Here is a 21,921-nt window from a genome sequence, read left to right as displayed (position 1 = left end):
GACTTGTATGTACTTTATATTCCTATTAGCTAAAGGAATCAAATCGAACTACGATGGTTGTCTTAATGAATTCCTATAGGAAGCCTTCGAGAGAAGAGTAAGACAGATGGCCCACATTGTAACTGGCCTCCACGTGTGCATGTCTGAGTATAGGAAGTCAATAGGTTGGCAAAAATTCAGCTGTTCAGATTTTCAAATCTATTTGATTATTTCAGAAGGTAACAAATGTCTGCATCGACACAAGACACATACACAGCAAGGTTAGCATATTGTCACATGCATGCAAACTGAGAGATACATGTGTTAAATTAGACTGCAATACAAGTTATTCTTTACAAACAGTCTCCAAATGGACACGGGTAAGAGCAAATGATTGTCAGCTTTTATGTCACAGATTTCTCCTTAATGAAACAAACAAAGTCATACACCATTAGCGCCTCACATTTTGCTTCAGATCATTCAGTGATCATTATGACTCTCTACACTGTGTGTTTTTATATCTTTTTGTGTATGTATATATCAATGCACTTACAGTAGCTGTTCATGGAACTGCATAATATATGGTTGATAAGCAATTAGCTAATCTAACAGCCGTAGGTGTTCATCTATACGGCTTTTAGATGTTTAGGAGCCTGAATGCTAGTATAGGCTATTAGCAGCTAGAGTAATCATGCATTATTCATAGGACCTGCTCTATTTACAAAAAGCCTCATGTTTCAATTACCAACTGTATGTTTTACATGGGCTGCAGGTTTCTGTAAGTTTTCTGTATCCCAGTAGACACCGTAGTGGGTGCTCCACTGCATTAGTGTTAGCTTTGTACAGAAATGTGTGTGGGTGTTCATCAGTTGTGTCCAGCTTGATGAGTAAAGCCACATGGACAATATAAACTGAACCTCATGTAAAATCAATCTCTCCATGTGTGTCCCTGAGTGTGTGACTCAGTGGTCACAGTAGCCACCAGAGTCATTGTTTTGATTGTGGAGCAAGGCTAGTCGTGTTAATTTTGCTCTCAGTGTTAAATTACATATCGACCCTCAGCCAGCCAGTACACGGACACGTCTATCAATCTATTATTGGGCTTTTTTTCTTTTTTTTTTGCCAGAGGCGCCTGTGCTCATTGAAACATTCTGACACACAAGAGAAAACATGTGTGGTTATGAACTGATGAGGATGGCTGTTTGGGTCTTGTTGTGATGTATGAACTAATTTCAACCTATGTTCTTTTTTTTCATATACCCCCATGCTGCTTTTAGTCATAGTTTAGCCATTGCTTTGCTGACAGAATCTATGTATACCTTTTATAATAACCATTGTCTTGCTAAACTCACTTTGTGTCTCTTTGTAAGGACTGTCCATCTCTTTGTCTTCCATTATTTACTTTTTGTTCTACTCATTTGTTTACTGTAATCAAAATCTGTTTCTCTATAGAACCTAAATCATTACATTTTAAGGTGAAGACATGTTTTAAGGTTAGGTTCATGCCATGGTATATTGAAAATTGATGGTTGTCATACCATGTACATTTGCTTCTCACCGTTATTGGAAAAAAAGAGAAACCAACAGGGAAATCCCATCACCTTTTCTCCTCGACTGCCTATAAGTGCAACACATACACTCGCAGCAGAAATAATGGCAGATAAGTCCATCCCCATAAAAATAATTAAGAGAACTATAGGATTTCTTTAGATATCTACAGAACAAATGTATGGTTTTCAACGACGACAGATATCCAGTTTTCAAAAAAAGTGGACACAGAGTGACTGCCAAATAGGAAACAACATTAAACATGCTTGCTCAATGAGAACACCATCCCTAACCTTTGACTTACAAACAGACATACGCTGTACCCATTCTGTCCCAAAAACCAAATCCAATGACATTAAACACGTAAATCTCTCTGTTGTCATTCAGGATAGCTGTGCACGAGTTCTCCTGTTTCGAGGGGCCAATAAAGAGATGAAGAACTACAACAGCCAAACCGCCTTTCAGGTGTGTGTGTGTGCGTGTGGTATCCATTGACCACTGTGTGTTACTGTGTATTAGCATACCTTACATCTTTTGAGATGTCGTAGCATAGCGGACTAGGCCTAGCCCTAATGTTGACTAAATGACTAAAACTTTGGCAGCTTAACAGCTACCTCCCTCTCTGCACTACCATTGAGGCCAGTGTCTGAACTCCAGGCCTTCTGGTTAACAAAGTCTGTGTGAAATTGACACTGACACAGATTTAATTTAATTAATTTAAAGTTAATTTGCTCTGACATTTGTTTGTGTGGTCCAGACAGTCCTGAGAACATTTCCACATGATACAGATTATGCACATCTGCTTCAACAAAGGACAGAATTTGTAAAACATTTATTAGTAGAGTGAGAGAGAAAATGTTTTTATATTCACTTATTTCTGAGATTTTATTTTTTTTTCCACTCACCTTTACTTCTGTCTTTTCCCCACTCCCAGGTGGCTATTATAGCAGGAAACTTTGATTTGGCTGAAATCATAAAGGTCCACAAATCATCAGATGTTGGTAAGTTGACAGCAGCGAAACACTGTATATCAACATGCTCCCTCAGTGTTTCATTGGTGTAGATGTGAATGTGGTGTCAGGGAGACGTCAGACAGAGGAATGGCTGTGCACAGACAGTGGAAAGAGAAGCTCAAGGAAAGTGATGGCAGGTTGATTATAGAGGTGTGTAGAAATGAAGGAAAGGAGATGTGAAAGAGAAGGGATGTGGAGGTGTTTATTAGAACCCTGCTGAGTTGAACAGTTTCTCTGTCACATGAACAGGAAAACTCTGCCATCTAGTGTGGACAGTATGTAAGACCCTTTTTTTCCCACATCATGCAGTAATGTTATGCAGATGTTGTATTCCTTTCAGCTATAAACAGTTTAAAATATCAATCATGTAGAATGTGTGGCGTTTATGAATCTTTCATTCAAAATGTTACCATTCCATTACACTATAGACACATGTTACATTATCTTGAAAATGTGCCTGTAATATGTGTGAATGCAAATATTAATGATTCATGGTTTAGGTTGAAAGTTTTCCTAATAAGACTATTTAATTCACAGATACAATAATAGCCCAGTCATTTCATTGTCAAAGATATTAAACAGCTTCTCTTATTCTGTTTTTGGTTTTCATTCTTCAATGGTCGGTATTAAATCATGATTACTGATAAGACTGATAAAGCAGTATTGCAGTTTAATAGTCTCATCTCCAAGTTTGCTGCAGAACCATCAGAACCAGATCCATTGTGTCATATGATCCTTTGTGTAGAAATCTTCATATAGATTATATCTGCGTGTAGACCATTACAAATGGAATCACGGCCTGGAATCACTGTCAGGTTGGTTGTGAATTAGTAACGAGCTGCATATGTCTTTCTCCTCTCAGTACCTTTCAGAGAGACCCCCTCCTACACCAGCCGTCGACGTGTGATTGCTGGCCCCCTGCCCTCGCCACGTTCCTTGCTCCGCTCTGCGAGTGACAACAACCTGAACGGGGACCACGATCACATCCACGGTCAGGCCCCCCGAGAAATTCGTGGCCGTCAGGGTCACTCCCCTGTCCCCTCACTACGCAGTCTGCCAGCTCTCGGGCAGCAGCAGCAGCACAGCAGCCTCGGAGAGGTAAGATGGAGTCATTGAATTCTTATCCATCAGTGCACATTTTAGCACAAAAACTGTGAGTTAAGGAAATGAGAAAGGTAGTTTGACATCATTTTATTGATTTGGTCTCTTAGTGTATTTGGTCCTCATATTACACATAGATGATAACAATGTTGTACACATGCACATGATACTTGTCTCTTCTCCTGCTGTGTGTCAGAGCCGTCATGGTGAGATGCCTGACAGCAGTATCCAGAGTACCGGCAGCTCTAGATCCTCCCATTCACGCTCGCCTTCACTACATCACATGCATGAAGAGGACAGGCCGATTCCCAGAAGGTCCCACAGCCATGGCTACCCTCACGGACACGGCCCTCGTGGAAGACTCAGGTCTGTAAGAATTGCTTCGACCTTAGTTCAACTTTATAATTTATTTCTAGTGATCACTCAACTAAATTAGTTTTTAAAGAGCTTTATATACAAGCAAATTGGTTTCTTCCTGCTGCTACTCAATGTCTCACACTTACCAGTCTTGGCAGCTATTATCTTAAAATAGATAATCTGTGATTGGTCTTGTGATTATGCACCTACTTGTTGTTAGTTGTTAGTCACCAGGCAGCATTCTGCAATTCCTTTATTTCATTATACACCAATCACAGGCACATATGAAAACAGTTTTTAAGTTTTACCTGTACTGCTGCTCAAGTTTTAACTTTACTGCAAACTGCCCAAACAAGTCATCTGAACATACATTTGGACTGAACAGGAAAATGTACTGCATGTTAATAGATTTGCGATCAAATTTGTAGTGAAAGACTGAAACATTGATCAGTAAGAGATCGTTTATAATTTGTTGTAGCTGTTGTGTGGCCAGTGCTTTTTTTAGGGTTTGAGGACAATAATTAGTGACATGGTGCGTCTGTCATAGACAACAGGCCTGTTAATGAACCAAGCTAGGCTGAAAGGCAGCATTTGTCCTACTACGAGGACAGAGGGTAAATAACATGCTTTGAATCTGTGTGTCTGTTTTCGTACGATGTGCATGTGGGCCTTCACAGTTCAGAGATAGACAGATGGAAAGAGGCTAATAATGATCACCATGGGGACCAATTGAGGACTTCCAAGCTGTGAATGTGTGTGTGTGCGCGTGTGTGTGTGTGTGTACGTCAGTTTGTGTGAGACAGATTGTTAGACAGAGGATACATTCTGAAACTAGAACTATGAGTAATGTTATTGGACGCGCCACTCGGTTCAAAGCAGCTCGTCACTGGAATGATACATAAATCCACAGATGTCCTTGTGCTGCTGGGTGTGGGAGCAAATCTCCCTTGTGCATGGAAGCATTTGACAAACTTCACAGTGAACCAGGACCCCGGTCACAGTGGTTCACTGACACATGGGGCTCTATCTTACACCTGGCACAGGCTGTCTTTGCTCGTCTCAGACCGACTCGGTTGTCATTTTTCTGTCCATTGTCCACGTTGTTGTATTTTGCAAATGCCCTTGCGTCAATCTGAGTTGGTCTTCAAGTGAGTTGTAGTCAGGTGTAGTGTTGGCCCATTACTATTTTTAGGCGCCAGAAAACAATTGCACGTTTGACCCCCCCCCCCCCCCCAAAAAAAATCCTGGTCTGAAGTCAATGGTGCAGTATTTCAGTGTTGATTTAAGGGCATATCATTAATATAGAATGTGCCTACATAGGTGGATGCATAACATGCGTACACTATGTACACTAAGCTTGCTGAAGTGAAACCATTGCAATGAAGCCTCCTCTCTCAACCTGCCCTCATAGTAATAATATGCCATGGTGCATTAAAGAAAATGGGAGATGACACTCTGGTTTGTTGCATGTTATGCACAAAACACGCCCGTGATTAATCAAGAGACTAAGTACAACCCCTTTGAACCATGTGTCTGCCAGAGTAACCTTTTTTGCTGCCATTAAATTAGCAAAAGTGGATTTGGACATGCCTTAAATGCGCTTTAGACCATGCGCATAGATCAAAAAAATAGAATCCTCAGTTTGTTACACCTTTTATTGTAATCATAGGTCAGGGACAGATCACTTACGTACAGCACACATCTAATATGATTCAACGTTACGTGGATGCCAGTGTTTGTGTCTAACAGTCTCATGTCTGAGAGGGGAATTGCATTACATACACAATTCCAGCTGTATTCCCCTCTGCTCTAATACTCTCCTGTCACCTAACTCCATCCATCAAAGACTCTCTTTCTCTCTCTCTCAAGAGCTCATCTTTCACTCTGTGTTTTTATGACTTGATTTATTCAGTACATTCATTTATTTATTTTTTGTTTTTTATTTTTCTCCCGCTCTCTCTCTCTCTCTCTTGTCTCTGTCTCTCTTGCTTTCCCTTTCTCCCTCTCATCCTCTCTCTCTCGTACAAGTTCATATAAACACGTACACACAGTGCCATTTATCTAAGGTTTGAAGCCAGAGAGCAGTCAACATCCTTTATTACATCATGTAGCATGCACCCGTCAGACTCATCGAAACTAAATCTCTGTAGTGCTCAATCTGAAATAGAGTTATTCGAGGTGAATATGGTTCATTGATAAATTTGCCCTGCTGTGTTAACCCACCCTCATCTTTCTCTCATGGGCAACTTTACAGTAAGTGCATCTTCCTCCGCTACAGTACATCAGGCACTATATGTTGGCATTAACGTTGACTGAGAGAGATACCTGGTAGTGTGCTCCTTTTGTACCAGGATGATTGGAGGGTGAAGAAAGGGAAAAGTATAGAGGTGAACAAAAGAAGGACAGCAGGATTAGTATGTCTGCTGTGCCCTGGCCTAAATGGCCTTCTGTACACAGGGAGTTGAGACCTTGTGCATATTAGCCTTACGCCAAGTACAGAAGTGAGGTGAATGTATAAAAAGCCTCAAACGAGAAGCTAGTCTCTATGGCCAGAACCTGCAGCCAAGTGAAACTGATGCTGTCCTTGAATATTTTCTCTCTCTTATTTTTCCCTCTCTCTCTGTTTCTCTCTTTGACCTTCTGTTTATGCCCATGGTAACTCCAGAGGCATCACGGGTACCAGGGGAGTGTGAAATTAGCTTGGCCGGTCAACAGCTCGCTCAGCGGCAGACTCCAGCAAGTTCCTGTGGAATTTTACCATCGCTGCCTCCGCGGCCGTGTGCAGCGCTGTCAGGGTTCAAACGCTTGTGCCAGGCTTTAGCGGAAAGTTTACGCAGAGACAATGGAGAGGATACAGATACATGTAGGTCAGAGTGACACATTAAGACTAAATAAAAAAAAAAGGAAATATCAAAGCTAACCAGGGCAGATTAAAGCGTAGAAGGTGTGGGTAACAAATTAGTCCAGCTGACCACTTGACAATTTGTTTTAAGGCCAGTAAAGGCAGGACAGAACCATGACATGCTAGTACCTCTGGTACCTTAAATTACTCCTCAGCATCTTCTGCATCTTTTCAGACATATCCTCCAGCTCTTCCTGGGGGATTCCAAGGCATTCCCGGGCCAGACTTGAACTGTAATCCCTACAGCATGTTCTGGATTTGCCCTGGGGTCTCCTCCAGTTTTATCAGCCTGGGAAGTTTTACTCTGAGTGCCTTCTGCATATCTAAGCCCTCCACCTTGTCCCTGAGGGTTAGCTAAGAAACCCTTGAAAGGGAACTAACTTTGCCTTTGTGATCTTGTAGCCTCACTGCTTCTCAGTCAACAATACTATACACTCGCTCTCTTCTCAGTGGCATTATATTTCAAGTGGGTCCAAATGTCAACCTGTTTTGTTGCTGTCATGTTCTTTTCCCTACATTGTATGTTATCCAATCTCACCCATAGGGTTTAAGTGAGTAACTAGGTCCAGTCTAGCATTGTTTTCAATGCGTTAATAGTTTTGCTGCTGCTGTGCAGAATCAGCAGAAAGATTATTATTTATTAAATTATATTTTAGTAATTCATTGAATTACATCATTATTTATTCTCCCTCTACGATATTGCTTGACAATATTGCAACAGTTATTGTTTAATGACGTCAGTGCCGTCTCATCTTAACCACCGAAAAAATGTTTGCTGAACAATATCACTGGAATGAAGACAAGACCATAAAATACTTAACTTCCTTTATTTCAGTTGGGGAATTAATTATGTATGACAGATGGCTCAGACCAAGGCCCTGTGTCCCCATATCCCCTCCACAAACCCACAACGCACCCGGAAAAAGATAGCCTGGCGTGGCCAGACTCTGGGACCTCTCAGTTAATTTTCAACCAGTGAGAGCAATGAATCATGAGACGTCAGTCAAGCGACACGAAAATGTCAACAGACTAGAGCAGAGCGGAGATTCTACGATGACTGTAAACAAGTGTTGCCGCTCTTTTTGGAGACATTTGAAAATATCGGGTACTTTCGTCATGGGATAATCCCCGCCCATTATCAGATATTCGGTTGTGATTGGACCAGGAAATTTTCTGCCAGAGGGACATCGCTTTCCATTTGAGGGGACTCAGACCCTTGTCTGGCAGAGCAAATAAAATCAGCTCCCAGATTTTGTCTGGGTCCCAGGCTATAAGAAAATGCCAATACAACTGTGTCCATATAAGCTAAATGGTTTGTTTATTCGAGCCTCCTCCCCTGTTCTCACATTGAGGTGGAGTTTAGATTTATTTGTTGACCACAACAATTGACCCCTTCTTCTAATTTTGCTTAAGCTTTTATGTATTCTTCATCCTCCCTGACAGCCACAAACACTCCCACATTGGGCAAGAAAGAAAAAGAGAGCATATAGTATATTCAGTCCAGAGCAGCAAGGCAAGGACAGACTGATCATCATTAGGATGCAAATTGTGATGCTGATTATGAGTGTGTGTGTATAATGGGCTCATCTCACCTTAGAGAGCTGGTCTATTTGAGGAAAAAGCGATTTACCTGAGACAGCAAGGCAGTCATGTGAGAAAAGGCGACACTGGAACTGCTTGGTTTTTGGTAGCTTCTGTGAAAATGGCATTTAATGACATTTGCTGTTGCATCGTGAGTGTTAATAGCTTTTGACATCCAAACTGAGGCAGTTTGACTCATTGTTGAGCTGTTTAAAATGTTAAACTGTTTGGTTCATTGATCCGGATCAAGTATCTGATGGCGGGACTGCTCATATTATTGGTTTTAAGACTTCTGATGAGGGACACTTATCTGAAATAAAATCAAGTTTGGTCCAATCTTGACAACACAGATGAAACCAATAAATAGCATAAAAACGTTTGCGCCATTGTTGCAGAAAATGCCCTTGGTTGCATTGTGCGACTCACATTTTTAAGTCAAATATGTTATATTTAGTTAAATAAGGATGTAGATTTATAGATGTATTTTGATTGAAACATAATGAATTACTATCACATTCAATAGCTGTAATGTGTTTTTTTTTCAGTGAGTCAACTGGGGCGATACACCATGTATTTCAAGTCAAATGATTTAGGAAAAAATCAAAATAAGACTTGTATTAAATGCAGCAAAAGTTTGCACTTGTGAATTGTGCACCAAATCATCATGGTAAATAAATAAAGACTCATGTCTAAATCATTTCTTACTTAAGGAAAATAAAAGAACACTTTGCTGAAATGGCCCACTCTTACGTCAACTGCTAAGAGTGACTGTCGGAAATGTCCGCCACCTCACCTCGAGGCTTCCTCATCAGCTGTCAACACAGCTACAGCTACGGTAATAGTGCTGTCGGTTCTGCTCCACCAGTTTGAGCCAAACTAGCTGGTAGTGTGGCATGTTCTATACCATCCCCATGATGCCATTGCTGATGTTGAGCTCAGCAATGTGTCTGACCATACCTAATTTTAAGACCAACAACACGCCCAAGTGCATTTGCTATTTAATATGAAAGGAAAATGACAACTGTGTCGGCCTGAAACTAGCAAAGACACTTGGTTCTCCCTTGCTACCGTTAAGCTTGGGCCCCGACCTGACGATCATCATCTTTGCTGCAGGGAGCAACTGGGGTCAGGCTGTGAACATAACCTCACAGTAGGTGTATGAGGTGGCAAAGCTGTGTGTATGGAAGAGGCTTATTTGAGTCATTGGAATAGATATCCTTAAGATATCTCTTTTTTGTTGTTGTCCATGTCACTTTGACATAGCCTCATCGCCATACTTTTCCAGCTCTCCATCCCCCCCTCTCTGTGTGCTGCTGATGTTTAGTGCCAGGGCTCCGACATTAACATGCGGCAGCCATCCCGGCCCCTCAGTCCCTACGGTAATTGGAAAGCCGTCAGCAAGCCGTTGTTTCGATGGAGAGGGGGACAGAGAAAGAGAGGTTGGGTGAGATGGAGAGAGCAAGAAAAGCAATAGAGAGTTGGGAAAGGAAAGAGACAAATAAGGCTTGAAATGAGGAACGTGGTTGACACAAGGATGGAAAATGAAGGGGAAAGGGCACAGGTGACTGGCATCAGGTGAATGAAAGAATAAAGTGTTGGATACAACGTGCAGGTGGAGGAATGACAAGAGACTGAAAGGGTTTAAAAGGTAGATAGACAGTTGTTTGGAAATGTCGCTGAGAATAGCATTAAAGTTTCATTTCGGTGCATTAAAAAAGTCACTTGTTACATAATTGTTACAGTGAATGAACAGAGAGTTTGTATACATCTGTAATACACACAAACCCATAATCCCAGATCAGGTAAATGTTTTACACTACATGAAGCTTGTGTGTAAATATTTAATACATAAAAAGCTTTGACAGCACAAGCAGCAATATTATACTGAATGCAACTTACACAGCAGCGGCAAAGTAGTGATGAATGAAGACTAGGCGGAGCTCTGCCACTGCTGTATTAGAATTCACCACCAGAGAGAAGGAAAGAGAGAGGGAGAGAGAGAGAGAGAGAGAGAGAGAGGGTGAAGATGCAATGCAAAGAAAGGTTGCGAAGGAGAAGGATAAGAGAAATGGAAGCAAGAGAATGAGAGAGGAGGGGATTGAAGGCAAAGCGAAAGAGGGAGGAGCAACAATTAAACCAAATGGGCTGCCCCCCCCCCCCCCCCCCCACTGCACACAAGCATGCACACACACACACACACACACACACACACACACAAACACATACTCTCACAGCCCGCCTCAGGAAGCCATGGCGCATGCACACTCGCAGGCAGACAGGCAGGAGGAGATCAATCGTGCTCTGGGACTCGTGTGCTTATGTGTATGACAGCGATGTGTTAGTGACATGCTGCTAGTGGCATATGCCATGCTACTGGAGGTGCAATCTTAGCAGGATCGGCGGGGTTGTCTGTGCATGTGCCTGTTCGCACGGCTAGAATGCACATAGAGGGTTCGTGGTGTGTGAGTGTGCGCGAGCCGTCAAAGGGGAGGGGAGCCACGGAGCTCAGCAGCAGCAGTAGCAGCAGCATTGTCAGAGTGTGTGTGAGTGTGTGTGCGTGTGTGAGGGGTGGAGGGGAGAGGAGAGGCAGACGCGGCGGGACTCCCGGGAGAAGGAGCGGGAGTCAGGGAGTAGATCCAGCCTCTCTCCTCCACAGCAGGAGAACCAGGACCCAAGGACAAGGAAAGATCTGTAGCCCAGTCTGGAGCAGCTCGAACTGGGGACACACGGGGGATTTCTGTCCCTCTCTGGAGGGGGCTACTACTGGAACCCCAACTCCGGATGTGTTTGACTAAGGGGGGCTTCCAGACGGATCTGACAGACCTACACAGAAGGAAACAGTGCAGTCCCTCTTACCGTTAAATATTTCTGCTTCCACCTTGGTTAGGATGCGGGGGAGAGGGGAGAGATAGAACAGAGAGAGGGCAAAATGGATCAAGAAGGATTTTCTCTGTGGTATTAAGGAAGGAAGAGTGGGAATAAGGAGGGGGGTGTGGGGGGTGGGAGGAGTATACTGTCCTCTCATGACTCTCCCAGGGAACACTGACTGTTGACTGTTGATCGGCAGGCACGGGGACTTGTTTATGTATCCCTCACTGGCCACCATAACAACCAGGGGGAGCCACCAGGGTGCTGTCCCGCTGACGACCATGTCTGTGACCACGGGCTTCAGCTACCAGCTCCCGGGAATCACCACTGTAACATATGTATTTGTTTACAGCCCCGGCTCAGTGCAGAGGGATCCAAGCCCTCCTCATCACACCCCTCCAGCGCTGACAGGCCCCCGTGGGCCCAAACGGAAACTCTACAGTGCCGTCCCAGGACGTACCTTCATCGTGGTCAAGCCCTACACGCCACAGGGGGAGGGAGAAATCCAACTCAACCGTGGAGAGAGGGTTAAAGGTAGGTTGCCTGCAATCATTTTTGTTACTACAGATTTTATACCCTTGCTTAACCTTAAAGGCCACTAACCTTTATTTCATATGCATGACAGCAGCTCTCTGTCATCACGACCAGTAATGTTTCAGATCTACTGTGAAGTCCATGGCTACATGTAGCTTCAAGGAGTGCAGAATCAAAGAAGCAGACATCCCTATGTTCATGCTCTCCAGATACAAAGCACACCATTACTTCACTATGATTTTCGCTGCAAAGCACTTATGTAATCTTTCAACCTGGAAGTCATTTCAGTGTCGTTTCACTTGACTTCTCATTCACTAGTAATAAGCTGCTTTGTGCTTTACACAGAGCTGCCGTGGCTTCGCTTTCATGTGTTTGTGTGTGTGCTTTTGTCTCCATCCATGCTTCACTCAAGACTATGACTGTAATGACGTAGAAGGTAAACTCCATCATATTCTTTTCACCCTGTATCTCTTCCACATATCTCAGTGTCAACCCTACACCTGCAGCATAGCAGTTAGTACGTGGCCCTGTTTGAATCCTCTTGAGATATGTTTACAATCTCTCTCTAAATCTGTGATTACTTCAAGGAGAGGGCATGCAAATTCAAACAGGTCCCGTTTTCTTTTCATCATTGGTATGCATACCACTGTCCTCACTTCCTCTGTTAAAGTGCCTCTCCCTGAATGTACAACTGCTTTTCTCCTTCCTCTTATCACCTGTCCACAGACACCCACTTCCACATTGACTCCACACCCTACAGCCTGCCCCATCACATGCATCACCATGGATCAAACCCACATTAGCTAAATGGAAACAGTTCCCTCATGTCCTCAAAAAAAGTTGGAGAGAAGAGGGTGGCCGCACTCATTCTGAGACCTCTCATGTTCCTTTCAGATCTGCATAGGCATAGGAAGTACAGATAAGGGTCAATTTGGATTCTGTGCCTACGTTAACAACACATCAAAGAACACACACTCTCTTGTCTCCTTTTCCCACTTACTCATTGAGTAGCAAACAACAGAATCAGTAGTCTAAACCCAATTACAAGAACCCATCTCTCTGCCTGGATACATACTTAAGTATCCCCACCCTTATCTACGTAGATGTTGTGTCCCAGCCTCTCTGACCTGACACACCCTTACCAGCAGACCACCCCCTGTATACTTGGAGCCTCTTTACTGTATTTTCGGTTTTATGGAAACATTGCACAAGAGGGCGATAAACAAATCAGACTGTTTTGCTGAACAAATCTGAATGATGCGTCCTGATGTTGACTCAAATGTTATCAAAATGTGATGACTCAACAGCAGCCAGTATGGCTCCCTCTACTGAATGGATCTGCTGTCACTGGCTTTTCTGTTGGTGCAGCCGAATCCATACCCCTGCCACTAATGTGAACACAAGGTTTTGCCTTTTTCTTTCATGTTGGCCAGGAAGGAAACAAGCTTATGGTCGCATGGCTGCCAGCACCATGGCCCAGCCAAGTAAACCATCTGGCACTGTTATGCAACACTGACCATCATACCATGACTCTGTTGGATTCTCTATGGTTCTGTAGTCTTGGGATATATACTGAGAAATACAAATCAGATGTCAGCTGGGTTGGAGAACTGCTCAAACCGCCCAGGCAGTTCAGGTTCTACGGAGTGGATTTGGTATGATAACCAAATTCTCTGTAGTGCGTTTGATGTCGTCCGATCAGGGAATGACCAGCCCCCCTGGTGCAGAGTGAGGCCAGGCTTGAAAGGCCACTTCCTGTAGGGATGGATGACCCTTAGTTTGATACATAATGCATTTCATCTAATCTGCATTCATAAATGGATGAGTTGCTAACAGTAATAGGGCTCATTTGCAGTGGAGGACAAGAGGGGGTAAGGGAAATGAAAGAGATTGGAAAATAGATTTATTTCTTTATCTTTTCCTGTTTTATCCTCCCGGATTAAGGTGACAGACAAATCACAACAGTCCTCACCTTCATGGATGTCAGTCGAGGTCAAGACTAGATGTATGTGTGTGGGTATGTGAATGTGCATGTTTGTGAAGAAATCAACTGCACAGTTATTTCCCCCAAGCTGACGATGACACACACACACACACACACACACACACACACACACACACACACACACACACACACACACACACACACACACACACAAAGTCAAGGAAATGAAGTCACTCATACACTCAACTCTTTCTCCCTGTTAATGATAATGACCTCACACCTTTCTCACCAGCCACACCAGAGGAGCATCTCTATGATGAGATCAGACTGGGTAAATCGAACTACATAAACTGTTTGTGTTTCTGTGTGTTAACATCCATGCTTACATATGTAAGCATTAGCATAACTGTTTATTAGCTCGCCTGTTAGTAGGTCCAACTGGTGGCCTGCTGAGGCAGGGAGTATTGTATGCCACATGGGCAAAGATGTGTCACACTGTAGTTTAATGAAGACCATTGATTTTGTTCTAATGGGAGACCTACTGTGACTCTCAGCAGTAGAGCTGCTGCTCGTTCCTGGTCGTGTGTGTGCGTGCGGCTAAGCCTTTTGTCAATCTGAGATTTTGAAAACTTTAAAAATTGCACAATATTTTTACTCTTTGTGGTGAAGGTAACTACCTGGATTTGTGTGTTAAATATAGCAAAGTTTTATAGCAACACTTACCACAGCACTTTGTTTAAACCCCACAGCTGAACTTACTGGGTCTAAACCAGTATCATGTCTCTTAACTCATACATTTGGCTTGATATTTTGATCATTATTAGTTTTTCATTCATTTTAACTTATTGATCACAATTAGAGAAATATTCTAATCAGAACGAGCAGTTCAACCAGACTCATTTTGCAGCCAAGCAAGTGTGCTTTCAACTTCCACATTACATTTTAGGTGAACTCACGAGTCCACCTCAATAAATGATTGTTTTTTGGCCATGTGCAATAACTACCAAAAATGATTTCAAAACTCAGGCATATTTCCTGTTAAGATTCCCTATAAAGGTTAGCAGTAATGTAATCTGTGCCGTAGCAGTAACATACAGCAGTGAATGTTGTGGTGTAATAGTAACTTGACTAAGAATTAGTATCTGTGGACAGTCATTACATAAAAAGTGTTTATGTAATAAAAAACAACCTTTTCATCAGTTATGTATTAATTCATGCAATGCCTTATAGCTGACTTCCTGTGCAGTGAGGACGATGAGGATTTCCCAATTGACATTAGTGATGATGATGATGATGATGATGATGAACATGAAGGTAAAGTGAACACCTTTCTTTTTAATTTGGAAAGAAGGATGACAAAGTGGTTAAAACATTATTTAGATTACAAATTATTTATTTATCTGTTGGCACATGTAAATTATGTAATGTTGCAGTCTTGTGTTACCTCTAGTGACCTCAACAAAAGATTTTTAAGTTCACAATGTTTATCTGCAGTATATGAAAAAAAAAGAACATGAGATATTGTGTAAGTGGAAGGAAAACTTTAACAAATCGACTTTTTCATCCTTCATATTCACTTAGGCCAGCACTGATAGACTCACATAGTGTAGAACCCCACCGTACAACAGTAGATGAGCTTGGTTTTAGTGACTAAATCAAATGCTAGAGTCCCCAAGAGCATGTTTTATCCAACCTGTCTCGTCAATTTTGATTTCCCAGTTTTCACTCTGTGATTGTCAGTCCATTGGTCTGTTGTCTCAGATCAATGTCTCTAGACAGCCGTTGTCTAAACAAACAGCCCTGCTCTTCGCTATTTAGTGGGGTCATCTGCTCTCAAAGCATACTGTCAGTTTCAGGTAATGAGGTCTGTTTGTCCTTCTTCATTCACCCACTCACTCGCTGCCTCCAATGGACCACTAAACAGTTATACACTTGGTAACTTTGTGTGTGTGTGTGCGTGTGTGCTATTTAAACAAATTGATTCTTCAAGTATTATCGGGTTTTGTGGTCTGTTTATGTAAACATTTATGTGTCTGTGTCTGTTTCCAGCTATGTACAGTACGTGTGTGTGTGTGTGGCTGTGTGTGTGTGGCTGTGTGTGAGATGATCACTTTGGTACACTCCATTAACAGGTCCATCGGGCCCATCCACTCTCCTGCATCCCAATTCTACACTCATTCCCCTTCTCACCCCTGTGTTTGTTTCTGCTCTTTCCTTTCCTTGATGTAATCTGATCTCATCAACTGGATGAACATCTCTTGAAAGGCCATTTATTGTCACCATGGTAACAAACAAGGACACATTCCACTGTAACCCAGTATAGCTTTCTGCACACTTGCGTGCACCTACAAGGCCACACACAGTCAACAACACCCAACACAAAAATACATTCACAACATTTGTGTGTGTGTGTGTGTTTGTATGTAACTGCAAATTCAGGATATTCTTCTCCTGAACAAGGTGACACATTTAAGAACATACTTCCATAACAGTGTAATACTTCTATCACACAAACACACACACACGCACACACACACATATACACACCACATACACCTTCGCCAAACGCCATTATAAATCTTGCAGACAGCCATGAAAATGAAACCAGAGCAAGTAAAGTTGAGATTAGACATTCACAAACATGATTAATGGGGTTTGGCCAAACACAGTGTGTGCAGAATATTAACGCCGCTATGGGCACTGGAGGATACCTGGACCAGCTATACGGACACTTACGCATACATATACTGGGTTCTAATGGATTATTCCAGGTCTATTTTCACAAAGGCTCAGAAAGCAGCTACTACCTACTACTGCTGTTATGATCTCTGGGAACACAGAGTGTAGCTAAACCATTTACTAATACTAGTATACTGAACGTCTGCAAAAGCTTTCCATGGAACCTGTTGTCTGAAGGTATGCTTCTCATCCTGCATACTTAGCTACACACACACACACACACACACACACACACACACACACACTAATTGATATGTTTGTATGTTTTGAACTGTCCAAGAGCCAGTATATAATACAAATTCAGTAGTGCATAATGCATATGTTTTTGACCACACAGCTTGCTATTGTTAAGACTAAAATGCATCTGCATATGTCTGTTACTAAGCAACAGGTGCTAAGTGCAATACAGCTCTGACAAGTACTTTTACTGACATAAACATAATGAAATACTGCCTAATGTGAGTTTCACAAAATCAATGTGGTTCTTAGAAACAATATTCACCTGAATATTTTTTGTCCATGATTTCAGAAAATATCCTCCATTTTGCAGGCAGAGCAGGTTGGATGAGAGCCAGTGTGCCAAATGTTGAATTTAGACTAAATATCACTGTTCACTTCCCACAGTGAGCTTAGGAAGAATTAATTAGACTTCATCTGTGTCTGGAAGGAGCATGAAATGAACCGTGTGTGTGCGCGCGCGTGTGTGCGTGTGTGCGTTTGTGTGTGCGTTTGTGTGTGTGTGTGTGTGTGTGTGTGTGTGTGTGTGTGTGTGTGTGTGTGTGTGTGTGTGTGTGTGTGTGTGTGTGTGTGTGTGTGTGTGTGTGTGAGAGAGAGAGAAAATGTGTAAGTTCATGTCTGCCTGTGTGCTTTCTGTGTATGTTTGTCTTTGCGCAGCATAGTGTAAGTAATTGCCTCCCACATGTTCGATAAACAGAATCCCACAAGTATTCAACCGCCAGCTGTCCTCCTATCCGAGGCACATATGAAAGAAATGTCTCTCTCTGTCTATTTCTGTTTCCTTTGAGTATGCACACGTACATTTACATGTACATGTACATACAGCAATATGCTTTTATTCTTTTTAAATAAACATTCAGATATGGTACTTTTGATCATCTGACATTCATTCACAACCAATTACCCCTTTGGGGACAAATAAAGTTCTACTAAAGTAAACCAAAGACTACTTGACTTGACTTGACTTTTGCAATGGTCATCACATGGGCTGTGTATATTTAAAGCATTTAAAGTTACAGTGTTGTATCACAGCACATACACATATAGCTATTAAATGGTTGTGGTCATTTGATGTACTATACGTGTAACTAAAGAGAATCAATGCTGATCTTTCAACATGAGCTCTTTTGCCTGTGGAAACCAGATTGCCACTGTGGAGCAGACTGTAGCACGTTACCTCTTTAATATTCTTTAATGACGGCACTATTAAGCCATTAAAATGGTGGAGATGGCTACTCAAACTAGTAAAGTTGACTGAGAAACGGATTCTGAATTTTTCAGAAAGTAATTAAAAACATTGATGCCCAAACTAGGTTCGCTGTTATCATTTGAGATGGTAAATGGGAACCAATAATCACACAATTCCTGTGATAAGCAAGATTTTTATTTTCAGAGTCTGCGGAGAACGTGCATCCTCATGCTCAGTTAGACTGTATATTTTCCTTTTCCAGAGGTTAAAAACCTGTGTGATGTTTTCCCAAAAGAATCTTTCTTCAGGCTCAAATGATGATGGAAAGCATTTCAAATATGTTTGTATATTTGTGAGCTATTTCCCAAAAGCATCTTTACGTAATTTGCACAGAGAAATTCTAATTTATTACAGAGTGCTTCCTACCAACTAGCTACACATATAGGTGTAAAATATATGTAAAAAAAAAAAAATGAAACGAAGAGAGGTGAATGACAATGCATTATACTTCAAAAGCACACTTCAAACAAGTACAGTATGCTGATGGTGTGTTCCCATTCACCACATCAACCCACTGTAGAAAAGCCTGAGAGAGCACAATGATATTCAGCATAATGCACTGTGAATGGGGTCATTTGAGAATAGAGTGTTGGGGTGAGGGCTTTCGTGTGTGTGTGTGTGTGTGTGTGTGTGTGTGTGTGTGTGTTACCAAGGATAAATTAATGTTATCACAGTATGGACCTGAGGCTAGTTGGTTATTGGCAGATTTCACTCTTTGGTCATTCATAATGTTCCGTGTGTGCGTGCGTGTACCTTTCTACGGTTGTGTGGACAAATGTGGGTGTGAAACCATTGTTGTGAGGACTTTTCGTCTGGCCCTGACGGCTTCAAAGTGCTGCCTGATGTATGTGATCTTCTCCAAAAGCCAGTGTGATTGTGGGGGCCACCCTGTGTGCTGAGCAAGACTCTCACTCTCTGTGGGAGCAGGGAGGCATGTAGAAACAGCTGTTTGTAACTCGCAGGGCTGTTCCTCTCTCTGTCCATTCACTTGGAATTAATGCCAAAACTTTTTATTTCCAACCATCAAAAGGCTTAGAAACTGTCATGTTCCGTCTGTCTGTCTAACTGTCTGACTCACCAGATGTAGACTGTGGATACAAGCCTGTCATCGGGCAACAATTTCATGCGGCATTCTCCTCTCCGTCTGCTGATGGTCTGTTAAAATCCCTTTCGCTTTCAGAAACAAGGAGCTAGCAACTTCAATGCTGAAAGTGGCAAGTTTTGATGAATATTTGGATTGCGCAATTACACAGTTGACATATATTTGACTTGGTTTTTTTTCTTATTCTTTGCCGACATATCTTGGTGACAGTGCTTGATTCCCTACGTGCAAATGTTTCACCAACACAAGTTCCCCCTGACAATATGCTGTAGGGGTACCGTCACTGAATCCTTGGTTTGCGATTGTGATTGGTTAAACAAGTGTGACAATGAGGAGTTAAAATCTAGGGTGGAGATCCTTTTAATAACTTATTGTGCAAGGAAAGTTTTCACAGACATATTTATTCAATTTACATATTCACACTTTATAAATATGTAAAAATTCTGATACTTCTTTATTCAGGAAGAAATGCAGAGGAATCCTCAGGTGGAGTTCAGCAAGATGCAGGAAAGAGACTTGCAGCACAGTGTAGACGGGCAGCACATAATCATGAGAAGACAGCAAAGGCCTCGAATATCAAGAGATTTGCTCCTACAGTTGTCATGAAAAGGTCCAGTTTTTATCAATCAATTGAACTGTGGATTGAGATGGTGGTTTCTTCGGCTCTCTTATCTATATCCATCACTGTATGCCACTTGGCTTAGAAACGTGTGTGTCTGTGTGTGTGTTCCGGTGCATGTGGCTATTATTGATACTGGACAGAGTCACAAGCCTAAGGCAAGGACGTTAATGTCACAGCTAACCTTCTAGCTGTCCAATCAGAGTAGCAGCAGGGTGTAAAGTCACGCCCACACACACACCTACCCGATCCCTGCTGAACGTACCACCTGTCCTCCGATTACACTCTTTGTCTTTTTTTCACTCCTTGTATTCCAAACATGGCTATAGGATGGCAGCATTATCTGAAATGACTGAGATTATTGAAATGAAATCGCATGCTTGCCTAACATACATCTCATTTATTCAGTTGTACTGTAGCCTCACACAAAATGCTAATTAGGAACACAGCAGTTGCAGAGTAAATCAGCATATGAATAAACATGAACAGGAAGACTGCTGCACAAACAGAAGCCATTGACTGACGCCAATACATATTCAACAGAAACACTGATATGCTTTTGACTTACAATCACTCTATCATGTACATTGCGACACACGCTGTTTGAATGGAACGAGGTGGGGACAGAGCTGAACAGACTGAATGGCTCCAGATGGTTGTTAGCAACAGGCGTTTTTGTCCTGCACAGTGACAACCTACTTTGCAGTTGAGGGTGTGAACATGCGCGTGTAAAGGTCATATCCTCAGTGGTTGGTGTCAGGAAGAGGAGCTTTTAACAAGTTCGAAAAAGCTTGTATCGTGGCCTCGACCAAATGCATGCAGAATCTTAGCTGAAATAAAGAAAAATAAGGCAAGAATGGACTTTGTCCTCCGTATCCTCATGACTAATGTCCTCGAATTCCATGAGCACTCACTAATCTAACTCTCCCCACAAGTGCAATTTCGGGCAGCAGCCGGTATTTTTGTCTTATTTTTGTTTATTTATTACAGCATAAACACCATCATTTATATGATGCCCTGACTAGAAAATAAAATTATTATGTGTGTGATTAATGACTTAACAGAAAACTATCTATCACTGATCTATTAATAATCAACCAACAATCGATGGTCGGTCTACAGCTAATCAGTTTTAGCTGTCACCTTTATCTGACAAAGGACTCCAATAGTTTTTCTTGTTCTTTGCTGGTCAGGTTACCAGCTGTTGATGATTTTTTTTTTCATATGGTGTATGTCCATGATTTGATGTATTATATTTAATACATTTTGCTTCTATTTTTGTGCCATGGGGCCTGTCTGTGATATTGCCCTGGAGGGAGAAACAAACAGGAGCCAAGACAGAGGTTAACCATTAGGTAGCATGTCCTATTTTTGTCTCCACCTGAGGGGTTGATTCAGAAGGAGATAATAAAAAAAAATGAGAGATGGAATAAAAAAGCAAGTGAGAATGAAAGAGGAGCAATGTCATGGAGCTCCCCTTAAGCCCATGAGGGAGAGAAGAGAAGAGGGATACCTCTGAGTCCGCCTTGGAGTTTTCCTCCAATCTTTGCTCCGCCCCCTCCTCCCGCTATAAGTTACAATGCTGTCTTCGTTCTAGCTTTTCCCTTTTTTCCCGATAGCTTTCTTCCTCTCCTCCTCTTCCTCTTCCTCTTCTGACTCGACTGCCATTCACAAAAAGCAGTTTTTCATTGTTTTTCTTTTAGTCTCTGTCTCACTCTCTTGAATACTGATGAGCCAGAGACTGCACCACTCCCCCGTCCTCTTATAAGTAAAAGAAGTCCTGTGAGGACGAACACACATCAAACCACGGCACATATTAGACTCAGAGCAGTGTGACTGTCTCTCTTGCTACTTATTTATTGGCTCTACTCAACTCATCCTTTTACCACATCACTTTTGAAATTGCCGGCCACCTCTACCGCCATCAATTTCATGAAGTTTCTTACATTGTGACCGTTTACATGTTCATAACCTAAATACTCAGAGGACTTCTTTACATGTATCTCCTTTAACTTTAAGCCAAAGATATGCTCACAGCTCAACACTAGAGAGGGTTTGTTACTCTTTACACTAAAGAGACATAGAGGAAACTGAGAATCAGAGCACTGGGCATCAAGTGAACAGCAGGTAGCAGCAGCAGAGTGGTG

At 42.1% G+C, this 21,921-nt stretch overlaps 1 protein-coding gene across 5 annotated transcripts in view; it reads left to right on the top strand.

Moving 5' to 3' along the window:
• The window catches only part of shank3a (SH3 and multiple ankyrin repeat domains 3a), a 140,602-nt gene that overhangs the window by 73,649 nt on the left and 45,032 nt on the right, over positions 1–21,921 (top strand). For 4 of the 5 annotated variants that reach the window (XM_047333241.1, XM_047333242.1, XM_047333245.1 and 1 more), the window contains 6 exons: positions 1,915–1,992; positions 2,462–2,528; positions 3,403–3,638; positions 3,838–4,007; positions 11,702–11,883; positions 12,296–12,319. In XM_047333241.1, the coding sequence (XP_047189197.1) occupies positions 1,915–1,992; positions 2,462–2,528; positions 3,403–3,638; positions 3,838–4,007; positions 11,702–11,883; positions 12,296–12,319 (757 nt within the window). The remainder of the gene's footprint in view (positions 1–1,914; positions 1,993–2,461; positions 2,529–3,402; positions 3,639–3,837; positions 4,008–11,701; positions 11,884–12,295; positions 12,320–21,921) is intronic. The other variant, XM_047333243.1, reaches the window with a different exon arrangement.

Source organism: Scophthalmus maximus, chromosome 7 (assembly GCF_022379125.1).
Source record: "Scophthalmus maximus strain ysfricsl-2021 chromosome 7, ASM2237912v1, whole genome shotgun sequence".
NCBI classification, from domain to species: Eukaryota; Metazoa; Chordata; class Actinopteri; order Pleuronectiformes; family Scophthalmidae; genus Scophthalmus; species Scophthalmus maximus.
The sequence above is the reverse complement of the archived record's forward strand: the minus strand, read 5'-3'. Positions and strand labels throughout refer to the sequence as shown.